Raw genomic sequence first — 18,636 nt, forward strand, 5'->3', positions numbered from 1 at the left:
CGCGTCTGACGTCAGGCCAAACGCGCGACGTGATTGGTTGCTGACCTGCGCAGTACAGCATTTTTGATCTGGTTGACTGGACGTCATACGCAGCTACGCAAACTATTCATTTTAATTCGGTCTTCAATTATAAACGCGTTGTGGAAAGTTTGTGAGTTTGAATTAGTAGAAATGCAGTGTTGTTATTGGGTGACACTACAGCACGTTGTGATATGGGCAGCTCATAACGCGTTGTGGAGGGTTGTGAATTTGAATGTTTTAGAATGGAGTGTTCTGATTGGATGATACCACAATGACTTGCGGAATTTTCACAACGCATTATGAAATTTTCAAAACGCGTTTCCGCATTGCGTTATGAACCTTTTCGCTTGCGTTAAAGTTACCAACTATTTTAAACTGTTGCGATTTGATAGTTATAGCATCTTGCGAATGGTAGTGAGTTTTGGCAGAATTTGCAGTGGGCATTTCATAGCGAGTGTGTAGAAGAATTCAAATACCACATATTTACTTTTGTAGGTCCTGTGGTTCTTTAGTTATGTTGCAAATAGGGCTGAAACAACAACACGTTTGTAAAACGTATATAACTCATTAACAACAATAAATCAAGCAAGTTTTCAAAGTATATGATTTGTAGAATGAACTTTTGCAAAACATCAAAGTGTTATTTTTTAATAATATATTGATAAAGATAATGAAAATCGATTTTAGGGCTGTTGGGACCAACAATACTTAGTCTACAGTCTACCCAAAAACGTTCTTGATTGTTATCAGGTACTGGTGGACCATAGTAAAGAATACTCCTCTTGTGTAATCTTCATAGACTATAAATTATAGTCATAATATTTTGTGTAATCTTCAAAGACTATAAATTATAGTCATAATATTGAGTGACATTGAACAATGCTCAGAGCGGAAATTTGCTCATCAGAGAGCTTTCAAAATGTGACATTGATCATTATTAATTTCTTGTTTCCTGATAATGACAACAAACGGCCATTCACTATGGACCACAATGACTTCATCCCAATGGTATAGTTCAATAACCTCAAATAAACAATCACAGTGCATAATTGGACCTCAAGTTGCAGAGTACGAGTTTTTGTACCCAATTTTGCAAAGGTCATCCAATGAATGTGCAAATGTATTGAGGTTATAGAACTGTGCCCTGATGGATGAACATGTTAAGGATCCTAGTGATTGTACGTATATCAAATCAAAAAATTCATTCGGAAATATGATAAAGCAATAATCAACGAAATAGCGGATTTTGTCAAACAATGGGGATTTCTAAAAATAAAAAAGAAAGCATTTATTACAAAATGACGCTTGGTATTGTTTACGAGCATATTTTAAATAACGATTTGGCTGATATATATGCAAGAATCATTTCATTTAAGAAACAGTTTATGTGTCAATTATGAAAGAAAACGTGTTTTAATCCCAAGATGAAAGAAAAGTTTGTGTTTTTAATTATATAGAAAAATATCTTTTGTTTTTAGCATCAAAATATCAATTTCTTTCCATTTGTGCAATTGCTGTACCATGTGTCAATATCTGAAAAAAGACACCAGTGCTGCACTATGAATCAATATAATTATAAAAAAAGAAGTTCAATATCTCGAAGTAACCTTAATCTTGAAATACCCTTGCTGGTCTCAGATATTTGTAGTGATAATCAGCACCAAATCAAGGTTTCTCCGAAATGGAAAATGCATGACTTTGCTTTCAAAAAGATGCATAAGATTATGAGTAAAAACGACAAACTGACACCACTAAAACATGTCTTTTTAAAGATACAAATCTGTAGAAGAGTTCGGTTTACTTGTTTGTATCAATAATGATAAGATGACATACCATCAAACTATTTGTTAATGCTCTACGTGCTAACCATGCGCTTCAACGGAAAAAGTTCAAGTTTTGAATTTTTTTCTCAAAATATCAAGAGCTATCTTAAGAATTACTGAACCAATACCAGGCTTGTTTGTACTCATTTTAATGTATTTTTCATGCTGATTCCAAAATGGTCATGAATATTTATATTTCTGAAATTTTTGAATTTTTAAAACAATTTTGAAACATGTCGTCTGCAGTCGACACCCGTGTGAAGAGAATTAACCTGTCCATCAATAAGGTTTTTATAAAAATGTTTGAGGTTGCTGGATAGAAATAGAAAGCAATCTATTCTATCCTATACCGCAACCGGTGCTTCGTGTAAAGAGCATCATGAGGGGAAAAGTGTTCTTTACATGGAAATAGGTGGCTATGACCACAGAATGACCAAGGAAAACGCTGGCCAAAAGTTGACAGTTACGTAATGTATTTATATTACTCAGAGAGATAGGAAAAGATTGTAAATTACTGCCCTATCTTGGAAAATTAAAATTACTCCATTATTTTCAAAAGTAACTCTACTACTTTATTTTACCTACCAGGTTTAGCAAATTAGAAAGAAAATAAGGGTAAAAGCTGGTAAAATTGCAGCAAATAGGGCAACTTAGGCTTAAACAATAGTTTTGCGTAAAGATGTGAAAGATACTTTATTTACCTGTATGTATAGCTACAACACACTGAAAGAACATATTTTCCAAGAAAACTCATGGCATGTGACATTTCTGTGTTGAATTCAAGGTCACGTGCTTCAATCTATTAACGCAGGAGGAAATGCGTAACAATTATTATTCATTTGAATAATTTCACAAGTACCAAGTTCAAAGTCTCCCACATCACTATAGGTATTCTAAAACCTAAGCACCTTTTAGCTTTGATATTATAATTGGAAAAAGGGTTAATATTAACGAATTTCAGGTAATAAGACTCGGGTAATAAGCGGACTACCTGGTACTGAAAGCTGAACCAGCTGTAGTTCAGCTTCGAAATACATTACTATGGAGTACCTGGTCTGTACATGGAAAAGTCATGGTCACAAAGCACAACAAACCAGACTAGCCTAGCCTAAAAAGCATGCTGGCCCTTAATTAAGAAAGAGAAATAGCAATAAATAGAAAGAGGCAAAGAAGGCCACTCTCAACAAGCTATATTATGTGCTCTTAGTCCCTGGGTCGAGAACTGTTCTTTAAACTTCATTTGTCCTTTTTCCTATTTTCCTGCAGATGCATCGATGGATAATGTCGCGGCGGATACAGAAGACATTATCATTAACACTAATCATACAACAACACCCCATATCACTAGATTGGGGATGCCTCCTCAGAGGCTCTCTCCACCGCCTCTTCTACTACCACCACCACACCCACGGCCACGTACAAAAGTCATACGACGAGCGTCGTTTGACATGGCATTAGAGATGGGTCACCGAAGAGATATGTATAACAGACAAAGGTGAGTGAAGGTCATTTGAACTTGTTGTAAAAGTTACACGGTAGTGGCGCAGCGGTACGGGCTCTGACTCACAATCGGATGATTGCGGGTTCGAGCCCCGGTGGTGCTAATGTGTTGTGTACTTGGGGAAGGCACTTTATCTCATTTGCTTCACCCAGTCAGGTGTAATAAGGAGATAATATACAATCCAAATACTGAGAGGAGCTGCGTTACGGTTGTGCAGTTGTTTAGAAGTGAAATGATTATGATATGTATCGCAGTGTCAGCGGAATAAATTATGGTAAAGCGCTTTGAGCATGTTGGAAAGGCGCTATCAATGGAAAGGCGCTATCAAAATGCCGACATTTAAAAAAACCCAATCAGACCGGTCTTCCATTTCTATTTCACCGTTGATGAAGAAAATACACGGGTCGACACTGTCATAGATTCGATATTATCTTGGAAGATTGGGATAAGATTAAAAAACACTGGACCTCGATCATTATCCTAACATCATCAACACTACTCTCTAAATGTAAATTAACATTTAGAGAGTAGTATTTTTGATTTCGTCAGGTGAGGGGGGGGGGGGGGGTGATTGAAAGTTATCGTGCACGTACATAGATATTTTTACCCGAAATAGAATTTGCCCTTTTGAGAAAATAACACCTAAATAGAAATTCAGCGCGGTTTCGCAGCAACATTTATCACATGATTGTATCGGAAAATACCACATAGCTGGATTTTATCTGAAAGGTATCACCAGGGTTTTGATAAAGTACACCCCTTATTACACGATTATTTTATCATTTCCTAATATTTATAATGTTTGGTGATGGTCCTGGTGCAAATTACAAAGTTCAAACTTTATAAAACACATCGGTACAAAAACACGCTTTGTGAAATAGCGAGATCATTAAAATGACCACTAAACTAAAGGACCCCTTTTCGCGTTTTTCTGGAAACTCGTACACACTATGAAACTTTAATGGCCCTCGGGGGTTTCTTCATTAAACTGCGCAACATAACTAGTGATTCTCATTTGATGTAATAATATTAAATCAAAGTATCAACGCTAGTGTATGAAAATACATGTTACTCCAAAGGAATAGGAGACGAATTGTAACATTGCTATCTAAAAAAAGAAAGTATTTGCAAGGCGACCAAAAAGACAGGCCCGACCGACCCAGATTTTGTGTTTTAGGAATTTTGTTTTGCTATGCATGAAAAATCAGCCGTTCAAAAGTGGAGTGATTGTGACTGAAAAAACACGAGCTAAGCGAGTGAATAAAAACTGTAATTTGTTAATGCTTTTGGTGGTGAATTTCAGGCACCAACGTATTGTAGTCAAGACCCAGACCGTTACCATGTATTGTGACGTATACCACGTGAATCAACTGATATAAAATATTTATTACAAGGTCACGTTATTATAGGAATAGATTTCCAATTATATACAATTAGCGTTGACTTGTAGCTATCGATAAAATCATTTGGTTCAATATTAGGTAAAATAACACAGACAGGTGACCTTATGTCTTCTGTATTGCACAGTAATTATCATAACATATATAGAATACATTGATATGAACGGAGACTGTCGGAGTAGATATATTAATTCATTAAGGGATCTGGAATGAGCGTTTCGACAGTATTTTTTGTGGGACATGAGAGCACATCAGACATATCGAATTGCATTCTGAATACGAAGAATATCTTTCTGATATCAAATAATTTTCATTTTTTTAAATTCACGTTATAATACAAATGTTATGATAAATTATTAAAATTTGATATTTTTCACATTTTTGATATATAACAATCCTCGAAGTAAATAAATCTAATGATATTCTTAAAGTGTATGTAGCTAATTTTTTGTGTTTTTTGGGGGAATCCATATCTTCAATACGAAAGGTCAAAATTTTCAATTGATCGTCGGCTTTTCATCCCACCTACATATACTAATAATTTTAATCATTTGCCATAAAATGTGAATTACATTGCGAATTTCAAAAGATTAAAATTATTCGATATCAGAAGGACATTCTTCGTATTCAGAATGCAATTCGATATGTCTGATGTGCTCTAATGTCCCACAACAAATACTGTCCAAACGCTCATACCCCGTCCCTTAAAAACATTAAAAACACACATGCGATCTTTTGCCATACATGTTTAGCTTTTTGTATCGGAACTGTGCTAAAGCCGAAAATTCGACTAAAATAAAAATAAATTTGAATAAACAAAAAATCAAATCAAAATGCTTTTAGATTTGAGGTCCAGAATTATAAAATCTATATAGTACAATTTGAATCACAATGATACATAATTCAGAATTAATCAAAATTATTAATGGTTTAGTCGGGTATACCAAAATCTGATTAAAATAATTTTAATAATAACTCCATTATACTCCCACCTACGACTTCAACACGATAATGATCATTATTTTTGTATTTAATCCCTAGGATTTATTCAAGTCTTATCGATTAATCTACTTTCTAGTGCAATTTTTTTTATAGGATGATTTTCATGCTTCAATATGCAATTTTCCTAGACATGAATACTGCTAATGGATATGCTCCAAAACGAGCGACGAATTTGGAGCAGATTGGATCTGATTAACAACAGAGATTTAAAGCGCCAAACGTAAAATAAACTAATAGCGCTGATTGGACAGTATGGTGTTATTACCATGCACAAAAATCAACGCGAAAAGCTGAATATTTACGCATTATTAAATTGTAATACATAACTTTAGACTGCTAAAGGTGCGTATTTTGTTTTGGCTGCCCAGATGATTTAGTATTTATAATTATGTTGCGTAGACTATAGACACTCTAAGAGTGACCCTTTGTTGGTAATAGAAGCAGAAGAGATGTCAACAACATTATACAATACCAAAGGTACGAATCGCCCCCATTTCACGTAAATAAACAGGAGACAATGTATACTGCTGAAATGGATATTTTACAAAACGAGCGACGAATTTGGACAAGATTGGATCTGATTAAAAACAGATATTTAAAGCGCCAAACGTAAAATAAACTAATAGCGCAGTATGGTGTTATTATGGGTATAATTACCAAACACAAAAGTCAACACGAAAAGCAGACTATTAGTACGCATTAATTGTAATACACAACTTTAAGAGTTTCTCTACCGGATGTCGATTTGTACCAAATTCCTTCCCACAATATCATATTGTATAACAAAGGAGATGTTATCAATGCCTCAAGTTGAGTAAAATATTTCTAAGACTGCTAAAGGTGCGTATTTTGTTTTGGCTGGCCAGATGATTTGGTATTTATAATTATGTTGATTTGACTATAGACACTCTAAGATTGACCTTTTGTTGGTAATAGAAGCAGAGGTGAGGCGTATATGTCAACAACATTATACAATACCAAAGGTACGAATCGCCCCCATTTCACGTAAATAAACAGGAGACAATGTATACTGCTGAAATGGATATATTCCAAAACGAGCGACGAATTTGGACAAGATTGGATCTGATTAAAAACAGATATTTAAAGCGCCAAACGTAAAATAAACTAATAGCGCAGTATGGTGTTTTTATGGATATAATTACCAAGCACAAAAATCAACACGAAAAGCAGACTATTAGTACGCATTAATTGTAATACACAACTTTAAGAGTTTCTCTACCGGATGTCGATTTGTACCAAATTCCTTCCCACAATATCATATTGTATAACAAAGGAGATGTTATGCAATATGCCTCAAGTTGAGTAAAATATTTCTAAGACTGCTAAAGGTGCGTATTTTGTTTTGGCTGGCCAGATGATTTGGTATTTATAATTATGTTGATTTGACTATAGACACTCTAAGAGTGACCCTTTGTTGGTAATAGAAGCAGAGGTGAGGCGTATATGTCAACAACATTATACAATACCAAAGGAACGACTCGCCCCCATTTCACGTGAATAAACAGAAGCGTCCGTAATTGTATAAACACACGCTGTAAAGATATTCCTGAAACGCGGAATCTTCAATGTGTTATAAGCATTGAAAAGTATCAGGTGTTTTGCAAGTTACAAGAATACGAGGTTTTCTAATGGAACCTGTACATTTACATGTTATAGATCCGATTGTTTAGTGGAGTATGGAACAAAGGTGGCAATTGTCAAATTCAGTGACAGGCAAACATTCTCTCGAGAAACAATAGCTTTCATTCTAGCTTTAAAATCGAATGCAAAGATATCGGCGAGCATTTGAAGCTAGTGTTTCTTTAGTAAGCAAAAATAGGAAGCCAAAACAATAAAAGACATAAGATAATTGACGTTGTAAAAGCTCATAACTTTGCAACAAAGTATGCTAGGGATGACAGCCGGTTCCGCCCGGTTTCTATTCTAAACAATGGAAACCGGACGGAACCGCCGGTCAACCGCCGGTCGAGTTTCGATTTCATCCCTTAATCTGCACATAGATGGGAAATTAATCTGCACATAGATTGGGAAATTCTGGCTTTGAACAAAGTATAGACAAAATTGATTTCCGGGCAAAAATTCTACACCCATGCAATTTTTACCGGAATTTTTACCGGAAATGACTATTTCAACCTATCTATCAAGTGAAAAGTTGATATTTTTTGGAATCATTTTACAAGAGCAAAACGGAAATCATAGATTCTACTGTAGAAACCTATAGTGAGCCTCACCACATCACACTGTTCATTTTTTATGGTCGGCCATACCCCGAATAAGGTGCTATCACTAATATGACCGCAAAGGGTAGATCTACGATTAGCTAAGGTCATTTGGGCGAAAATACGCACATTATGTAAGCTGGGTGAAAAACCTAAGGGTTTGTTGAATCTCAAGATACTAAGTGGCGTATTGTCATAGTGGTACCGTGGGGAAATGGTGGGGAAGGCACGTACCCAAACCAAAGATAATGGGTATAACAATAATATGTTGCGTAGATATCCTAAGATTGACCTTTTGTTGGTAAAGTTGTAGAGAGACGTGTATGACAATAACATTATACAATACCAAAGGTACAACTCGCCTCCATTTCACGTAAATAAACAGGCTAGGAGCGGGCAGAAATTTGAAAGTATTGGGTGTTAGTGCATGTTAGAGGTGTGTAATATTGAAAATAGCCTGCCGCCACCCCACCCCTTCCCACCAAAAAAAACAACCATATTTTTGTAGACAGATGATTATGTAGACTGAAAAATTCATAACTTTTACCATGTTTACCATAACTTTTTTCATATAAATTTTATATACTACTCTATATTACAAATCCTACATGTAATAAGTAAGCTTAGTGACTGGTTTAGATGGATTTAAGAAATATCCACCCATAGCCCAGGAAATACATAACCTGTTAAAGCTGAATGTCACAGTCATTACATGCTCACGAAACGTATCAGATACGAGGCGGCAAGACATATTGTCTTGTATCAATATGAGCTATGATATTTAATCTCTTGCAGTGCTAGTTACTAATGCTACACGTTTTTACCTTGTAAAAGGGATGTTTTTTATGCTCCCGAAACGTCGGTTGTTTTTTAACCCTTAATTTTGGATGTTGTTGTACATATTCAACAGTTTTTAACATTTATGCTATTTTAATCGTCCTTCTGAGCCATATTTTTAACACGGACTACGAAGAAGGGATTGTTGCAGCCCCCCCCCCACATAAATTTTGAAATTAAACGTTATATTCCGTTACATTTGGTACCAATGTATACGTCGTAGCTATGAGTCTCTTCTATCCAGTGATTTCAAAATAAGTACAAACATCACCCACGTAATACCGCTATGATAATGTAAGCGCTCCATCACAAATTTGGGAAATTCTGGCCAAGAAAGTGGTCATGTACAAAAGTATAGGCAAAATTGGTTTTCGGCCAAAAAATTCTTTACTGGATCCTCAATATGAAAGGAAATGACTATTTCAGCCTAACTACTAAGTAAAAAGTTGACATCTCTTGGAATAATTTTACAAAAGGAAAATAAAAATGATGGATTTTACTGTAGAAACCTATGGTGGACATCCCACCCCACTAAAATGAGCACAAAAGGTGGATCTACGATTAGCTTAGGTCATTTGGGTGCAAATGAGCATATTTTGTATGCCGGGTGAATAAACTTATAGGGGGTTGGTACAGCTCAAGATAGTAGCGTATCGTCATAGGGATACCGCGGGGAAGGAACGTACCCCAAATCGAAGATGATTTGGTATACTAATGTGTTGCGTAGATATCCTAAAATTGACATTTTGCTGGTGATAGAAGCAGACTGAAGAGGCATGTATGTCAACAACATTATGCAATACCAAAGGTACGACTCGCCCACATTTCACGTAAATAAACAGAAACGGACAGAATTTGTATTAACACACGCCGCTGTAAAGGTATTCTGAAACGGTGGTTCTTCGATTTGTTGTCACTTATAAGCATTGGAACACGAATAATTCTATAACAATAGACACCAGAAAAATTGCTGCCATCGAAGTGCAGTGATTATTTCCATTCCTAAATCTTTTTTTTTTCTTTCTGACAGCCATAGTGTTACTGCCTCTGGTTTATTGAAAATACATTATACAACAAAAAATAAACATGGCTGCTTTTTTAGATTTTAAGAAACACAAAGAAACAAACAAACAAAAAACAAACAAAAACACACATACACACACAAAATACAGTTGCAGCAAACAAATTGAGTTTTCAGTTTTCAAGAAACTGAACCATAGGCAAATACAAAATGAATCATGTGCATACATTGTACAGATACAATTATTTTTCAAGTGAACACCACAATTAAGAATGAGATTCATAAGTCAAATCTCCATTTTTGAAAATGAATGGGGAGTTTGTTTCTCTTGTTAGCAATACTATATTCAGTTTCTCTGATGGTTTTAATAAAAGCCAAAAAGTTGGCAAAGCTTGGCTCCATTCCCCAATCTTAGTGAACATGGTGAATGTCTTTCGTTTTTCCGTCAAATTGTTTTTTGATTTAACTAAATAAATTCTTCTACATGTATTGTAAATGTTTACAATTTGGCTTAACATTCTCACAAAGGTAATATTTTTAAACAAAAACATGTCATTGCGGCACTTTAATCTTATATTTTATTTTATGCCTCCATTGTTAATTCTTCGAGAGCTGATGCTTCTGCGTTTCTGTTATTTTGCAATTAGGTAATCGTGTTTAAGATTTATGATTGACTGGATACACGTATTGACATAAAATACCCGTTCGTGATTTCCATTAAGCTTAAAACTAAAAATTTGATCAATTCTGACAAAAAAAAAGACCTTGTCCTTTACGGCACACGAAGATAGTTGCCAGACATATCTTACCTGTCCAGAAATCACCATATAACTTAATTACATTTTCTTTTTATAACATCTAAATTGTGTTAAGCATCATATCGCTTACCAACTAACTACATGCAATGCAGATGTTCCAATTCCATGTCTTGGGCATTGCTATAAATACATACCAATCTAAAGGTCCGTTATGTTATATGAGTAAATTAAATACGAGTAAATAGCAGCCACACCCGGTCATGGTTTGCAATCTTACAGGTGCGTATTTAAGAGATATCCTTGATATTTCAATGAAATGAAATCTAATTCATTTTCGCCGATTAAATCATTTAAAAATGAATATTTTATAAGAAAGGTTGCTTATAATTCTTACCATTGAATATGACTTCTGGTTCGTGATATATTTATCTGGACTACCAATTAAAGTGAAAGAGATTAATAATACATAATACTTTTGAAAAAGCAAACCGTATGCACAGATTACTAATCTGTGGGCACAGATTAGTAAACTGTGCGGACTGATTAGTAAACTATTCGCGCAGATTAGTAAACTGTGCTCGCAGATTAGTAAACTGAGCGCACAGATTGGGAACAGATTTGTAAACTATGCGCACTGTGTAGTAAACTGTGCGCGCAGATTAGTAAACTGAGCGCACAGATGGGTGAACTGATCGCACAGATTAGTATACTGTGCGCACTGATCAGTCAACTGTGCGAACAGATTAGTAAACTGAGCGCACAGATTGGTGAACTGTTGGAACAGATTATTTATAGGCACACAGATTAATTATCTCTGCGCACAGATTAGAATTCTGTGATTAACCAATCTGTTCATACAGAAAAAAGATTAGTAAACTATGTGTATAGATTCGTTAACTATGTGCACAGATTAGCATACTATGTGCGAACAGATAGAAGATTAGCAAAGCTGTGTGCACAGATTAGTAAGCTGTGATTAACTAAATATGTGCGAACATATAAAAGATATGTACGAACGTAAGCTATGAACAAGAGATTAGTAAACTGAACGCACAGATTAGTAGACTAATTGTCTTCTTATCTAGTTTCCTCCCACGTGCTTCGTACAATATACCGTTATCATCTCGCATTATTAAGAACACAGACATTGACTACACACCTCCAAACGCCTGATTTTATACGCTTTGTTACATACTCCTATATTAAAGTGTTTTGATATATGTCACATCATCCTCATTTCTGCTTACTAAAAGTTATTATGAAGAACAGTCGAAGGTTAGATTGAAGGCTTGGCTTCAGAAGATGATTAAATCTCGTGTGTAATGTCAACAGAAATTGTCCAAGGTTTGGAATTAAAAGCAAAGAGCCGTGATAGATTCCAATTGATCATTATCTATGGTAGTTTTATTAACCCTTGAACGTGAAAAAAGATAGTGACCTTTTCAGGTGTAATTTAATGAAAAATATTATTGTAGACTACAAGCGTATGGCTAGAAATATAATTGATTCCAGAGCTCAGCAAAATGTAATAATACCTGCTGAAAATCTCACTGCGTGAATACCGGATATGTTTTGAAAGAAATGTTCACTGAGAAAGTTCATTGACAGATAATTCAAGAAATAAGCCAAATGTATAAAAGGCCATTTTATCGTTTCGTTGTTGCATGACTTTGGATTGGTCAAACTATTCTTCAACACAAGGTCAATGCACTGAGTGCATTATCTTTCGATTTATAATTGTAGCCATTTCATTTGTAACAAATGAAAGAGATTTCTCAGTTTTTTCAGCTTCTTACAATATAGCTAAAGTAAACATAATAGATAATCTCCACGAAAAACTTGGACTTTGTTTAGAGTTCTCTATCTTTTTATTGGGAGTATCTTTTATAATGCAACCAATACAATAATGAATCTTTATAAGAATGTTTGAGTCATCTAGTAGTATAAAATAGACAAAAATAAAAATATGAATCAAATTCACCGGGTCTTCATTAGACTGCGCAGAGCCTTGATTGATGGTTTGGCCATGTGATGGTAATCGGTGGGGTCCCATGCGTGCGAAAGCAGAAGACCCCCTTTTTAAAATTGAATTCTGGGTATTCCCAATCGCGTGGGAATAACTCATCCATGCTCCCCCTTATTTGGTCAACGTTCATTTTTTGCATTCCTGCGATTGACAATACACGGAGAGGTAAAATTAAAATGTGAAAATTCTTCTATATAAAGTCGAACTGTTCAAATTGTATGAGATATTGTCAATCATTATCGATCATAACATATATAATTAGTTAATGAAATTTAAAAGGGCATTTCGTGATCCACAACAACATCCCCATATTTTCCTCAAAAAGAGTGGAGATTTTTTATACCACTGGAAACCTCTGGCAACATAATGTTGATGTACAAAAAATTTGCGCAGATTAATTCGTTTAGCAAAAATATCGTGAAAATTAACTTACGTCTTGATGCACTAGAACGTAATTACAATGCATTGTCTATTGAGCAGTGTAATACATAATCATGCATAACTCGCAAAAGCAAAATCGGAATGAACTGACATTTTGGAATAAGCTTTTTTTATGGATTTCTACTCACAAATATCATAAAAAGAGGATGCTAGGATCACGAAATACTCCTTTAATACGGCGAAATAATTGCCATTGTTATAGCAACATTGTATGAGTTACCTGTAGAATAAATTACACATAATGATATGTCGTCTATCTGTAGTGACCTAACCTACATTATTATGCCGTACAAGACACGTATCCTTAGCTGTACAGTCAAAATTGATTTCTGTTATTGGTTGCCTGCATTCTTCTGTAAATAATTTTGCCATATTAAAAAATCAGTTTTACATTGTATTAAAATGAGTCGATGTAACTATATATAGAGAAAGTAGGTTTTCTAATCGAATTGTATTGTTAGCCCTAGAAATATTTCGTTAGTTTTTATTGCACCTGTATATACGTATAAAGCATTAGGATTTAAAACCAAACAAGCATTTGTAATGGGTAATACATTTATGCAGGAAGCAGACACGAGACAGTGTGTAGTGAATCAGATTTGACGTTTTAAGGCGGTACTACACCCCCTGATAAATTTTGTGGCTAATATTTCTCAAAAAATAACTACACACTGGTAACAAAAGTTATGTATATTATAGGGGCAAAGAATCCAATTACTTCATTGAAATTTCAGTGATTCAAGACAAGTGGTTCATTATATATGTTAAGAAATGAGGTACATTGTAGCTGTACCTCTTTTCTTATCATAAATAACATACCGCTTGTTTCAAGTTACTGAAATTCTAGTGTAGTAACTGGATTCCTTGCCCCTATAATATACATAACTTTTGTTACCAGTATTTTTTTTGTTGAGAAAAATGCAAAAATAGTCACAAATTTATCAAGGGGTGTAGTACCACCTTAAGTCAGTCGGCTTACCATAATTGGTGATTATATGATGTGCACTTGTGATTACGTTATCTGTTGCAGACATTGAAGGATAAATAAAAATGGTTGCATAACATTCGAAAACTGTAAAAAGATTTTTTGAATATTTGAGTGTCTAGTATCTCGGATGTCATCTTGTATCAAAGTGAGAAAGGGGAATAGGTTTGGTAATAGAAGTAAAGAGTGGCTAATGTCTGGAACATGCATGGGGATTGGAGTGCACCTGCATGACTGCATCCGAATCCAATCAGAAACAATTAAAACTAGACATAGCTGTGGTCTAAGACCACGAACACAGCCGTGTTGTGACCCCTTATATGACCTTTAACTCCAAATATATGAAACCCCATAGAAACTGGGTAATAACAATACATGTGTGTAAGCGGCTTCACTGTCCTACGTAATTTGTGGGAGAAGATGCATTTTAAAGGTATTTCATTTTATACCGGAAATGACCCTTATTGACATTTTTGGGACATACTATATAGTACTGACAAAAGTTTATAACGAAACCTTTGTGATCTTACCATCTTGATCACTTGTATCTGCAACATATGACTTATTTAAGAACCAGTAAAACTGTAACCTCTAGCAAAAAATGAACCTACAATTTGAGTCCACTACCCCCTAGCAGTGATCCTAACACCTCGTGGTAACAAATATTGGTAAACATGGGTGTTGAGGTCAATCTTTAATTGACACCCGTATGTGGGGTTTCAGAGGAGACCAATGCGCCCAATTGGGCGCATTTTGGAAAAGTGCTGTTCAAAGCGCCTAATTAGTAGTAAAAACAGCAAAGAGAGAGACGAAAGAAACATGATTGAGGAAAAAGAACAAGGAAAAGAAAGACCACGCCCAACAAATCAATTGTACAATTTTGCTCTTAGCCCTTGGGTGGAGAAATAAGAAATTAAAAATTCTTATTCCGTGCCCCAATACAAAGGCTGCAAGAAGACATCTTCGTAAAAATATATATTTCGGTTTTTGTTTTACGACTTTACGAAGAATGACGGCATATGAAACTTAGGAGATACTTTATGTGCAAGGTGTACATGCGTATACCGTCTATGATCACATTCGAAATGAAGCTATCCATGACATTACTGCAAGAACAAAATGACACTTTGCGTTGGAGTTACCAGCAGCAATTATTTCGCCCATTATAACAGAGAGCGCACAAAATATGACTTTCGTCTCTTGTTAACAGTGTGATCAATCACAAAGGCGGAAGAAATTGTCATAATTTTGCCGTGACAAATGATTCTTTTATAGGTACGGAAATATTGATGAGACCATCCAAGAAATAAGCACACTATTCACGTATACCAAATTCAATTCGAATCGTGAAAATGGTTACAATAAATAGATGAATTAGTGTCCTACCAAAATGCATTGTGCTAATGCCCACGCTCTGCCCATAATGCTTTTTTTTATATTTCATAATTGCTTTCTAACTGCCTAAGCTGTTACATGTACATCACAGGTATTCCAATAGCTGTGGTGACATGAAGGGTTTGTGACGTATCAAAATATTCCCAGCGAATCGCGCAAGATCGGAAAGTGGAGGAATGTGCGGTACAAACTTCCACAACGTGGAGTGGTGGTCTGTGCCGCACAAATCTCCACTTTCTGATCTTGCGCGATTCGCCGGGAATATTTTGATGCGTCACAAATCCTTCATGTTACAGCTGAGTCACACCAAAGAGTTACACCCAATATTTTGCCAGGGGGTGGTCCAAACAATCATCCCCCTCAATGTTGACGCCTGATAATGGGTTTCTGAGCAAATTAACCTCATATTTGCACATTTTAGCCCCAAAAGTGCACATTTTCGCACGCAATTGTACCATAAACTTATTCTGTCGCTAAAAGATGTTGTTGACGATTTTCTTGGCGTTGGAGCATGATATGATGTTGTCTATGTTATACCTCAGTGACGCGCGCAGTGACTTATGGGATATAACAGAATATCCGTGGTGCACGTTACAGTGCCAGTCAGGTGAACAGGAAATTAGGGAGAAAATGATGACGCTGACTTCGTCATTCAGAACAAAGTGCACAATGATTGCTAGACAGAATAATGATTTTTGAAAGCTTTGTATGTTATCAGATTTGCCATTTGATTTCTATTTTCGGAAACAATGTAATTTTTCATATTCAAATCTGTATTTTTCAATAGCTTACTTGTTCAGTAACACGCTTTTAGACGTTGAACAATGTTTTGAGAGGTGGTTTATCAGCAATGATCAATACTTTTCATATTGTGTAAAGTAGTCAACAACTTCAGACCACCTTATAGTAGCAACGTTTTAATCAAATTAATAGGTTTGTAATATGTGACCCCTCAGCACAACTGAGCCCTGAAGTCGCCAATCATCATTTTTGAGATATTCAACCAAAATATTCTTCTTGAAATTAGCTTTAAAATGATGTATATCATGTCTATAGTACTTGACATTTAAGTAGTGAAAAATCAATAAAACGGTCAATAAATCCTTTGTTTCCTTTTGTTTATTGTTAAGGGTACTTGCCCATCAGTTTCATTCAGGGGCGTGTTTGAAAAACGGCACAGCGCATTAGTAAAAAGAAGAAAAAATACTAAAATTTTCACCGGGGTTCGAACCACTGCCAAATGCACTATGAAACTAAACATACCTACTGTGCCACGGTGACTGTGGTTAACATTCGGCGATTTTCAAAGATATACATATCAACACGTTTCTAGTGTATTGAAAATCAGACTTTGGTAGGAATACGGTCATAGAAAGACATATGACTCTACTTGTCTGTTTGTTTTTCATCTAATACAAATTAATTTTGATGAATTGAACTGGTACGACTCTTAGCACTCGTGATAAACAACGATTAATTTAGTAATAATAAAATGAAAACGCTGGGTCATTCACGACGACATTTGTAATTCATGTCAAAACCTGGGGAGGACCACACACATCCGTGTTGCATGTATACGTGCGCAATCGATACTCAATGATCCAGACAATAGCGTTTGAATATACCGCCCTGCTTGACACATCCTGTCACTTGCGGGAAGATATACTATAGGCCTCCCCTAATAGCTTACAATAGATACCCCACCGTAAATAGCTCTCGTCATTGCCTCGCTGTGCCCGTTTATACTCGCACGGTACGCACTTTTGAACCATATTTTGTTCAAAAATGATAGGAAGGGACTGTTTTCAGCTAAAATGTTGGTTATCAGCAGATGCTTAATGATACCAGGAAGTGTTGCAGAAAGGTAAGCGTACTCTTTATTTATTCAAAATATCACATATCAATGAATTTAAATTGGAAATCCAAAAAGGAAATGTCAGGTCAAAATTCTCACCTTAGAATTATTGTGAAATAAAATCAAACCAAATTTAGGCTCCGCAAACAACGTCCAATTATTCCCATTGGTGTTTGCTACACGTGCATATAATAAATTATGATTTGGGGCTAATTTGAGAAGAGTTAATGCCTCGAGTTTCAAAATACACTGAGTGATGTTTTTTGACCAAAAACATCGACAATCCAAGACTCTGTAAAAACAAATCAAGAATTTTCTGGGATAATTGCAACTAAGTATAATGAAAGTTATGATCTAAGCTACCAGATGCATCATTAATTTCCTGACTATGATATTTAGTTGTGGGAAAAGATTACTTTAATGTTTTGGCGGGATTATTTCCCGCCAAAAATTTCAACCAAAAAGAGCATGTAGCCTTAAGTTCAATTGAGCATATCTCAATAGTGGCACTGGCGACATCCGGGCTCAGTTGTGCTGAGGGGTCACATATGTATTGTATCATTTCTGTGATAATAATTTCGATGAAGATTAATAACTTTTGCAATTAGTATTGGGAAAGCTGCAAGACATTTAGAATTTGTTATTATTAAGATCATATGATTTCGATTACTTTACACTGTGGACCACACTAGCATCATCCCAATGGCATAGTTCAATAACCTCAATTAAACAATCATAGTACAAAATTTGACCTTAAGCTGCAGAGTTTGAGTTTTTGTACCCAAATTTTCAATGAATGTGCAAATGTATTGGGGTTAAAGAACTGTGCCCTGATAGATGAGAATGTTGTGGATCCTAGTGTTAGTAGTTTTACTGCTTCAGTTAGTCGTCACATGGTTTCCATAAATGTTTGCTACGTTATATGAAGTCACGTACGTATTATGTATTGTAATTATCATCAAGAGCTGTTATGAGAAGCCGTTAGTAATACTTTTAAATTTTGTAGTAGCCAGGCAAACATTGAAATATTCATAGAATTGTATGAGTAAATATTTGTGGCAAAATCGACGAAAAGTTTCAAAAATGCATTAAAGCTTATCATACAAAGATGTTGAACATATGAATATGCAATCATATTATGCATCTGATTTTATGAGCTAATAAAATAAAATTGTTCCGCAGCCAGACTGCGCATTAATTTATGGGTTTTCCTACGTCGTCGATATCTGAAGCTGAATGCTGATTAGGAAGGTCGAGGCTGCTGAACTAGTTTTTAAACAACAAAACCGAAACAAAAAGGAGGCAAACGTGTGATAACTATATTTTATACA

The 18,636-nt window shown here is 35.3% G+C and overlaps 1 protein-coding gene across 2 annotated transcripts in view; it reads left to right on the forward strand.

Annotated features, from left to right (window-relative positions):
• Window positions 1-18,636, forward strand: part of LOC140166338 (uncharacterized) — a 155,155-nt gene that overhangs the window by 41,084 nt on the left and 95,435 nt on the right. For both annotated transcript variants that reach the window (XM_072189781.1, XM_072189789.1), the window contains exon 2: window positions 3,111-3,339. In XM_072189781.1, the coding sequence (XP_072045882.1) occupies window positions 3,111-3,339 (229 nt within the window). The remainder of the gene's footprint in view (window positions 1-3,110; window positions 3,340-18,636) is intronic.

The sequence above is a fragment of the Amphiura filiformis genome, chromosome 1 (genome assembly GCF_039555335.1).
Source record: "Amphiura filiformis chromosome 1, Afil_fr2py, whole genome shotgun sequence".
NCBI classification, from domain to species: domain Eukaryota; kingdom Metazoa; phylum Echinodermata; class Ophiuroidea; order Amphilepidida; family Amphiuridae; genus Amphiura; species Amphiura filiformis.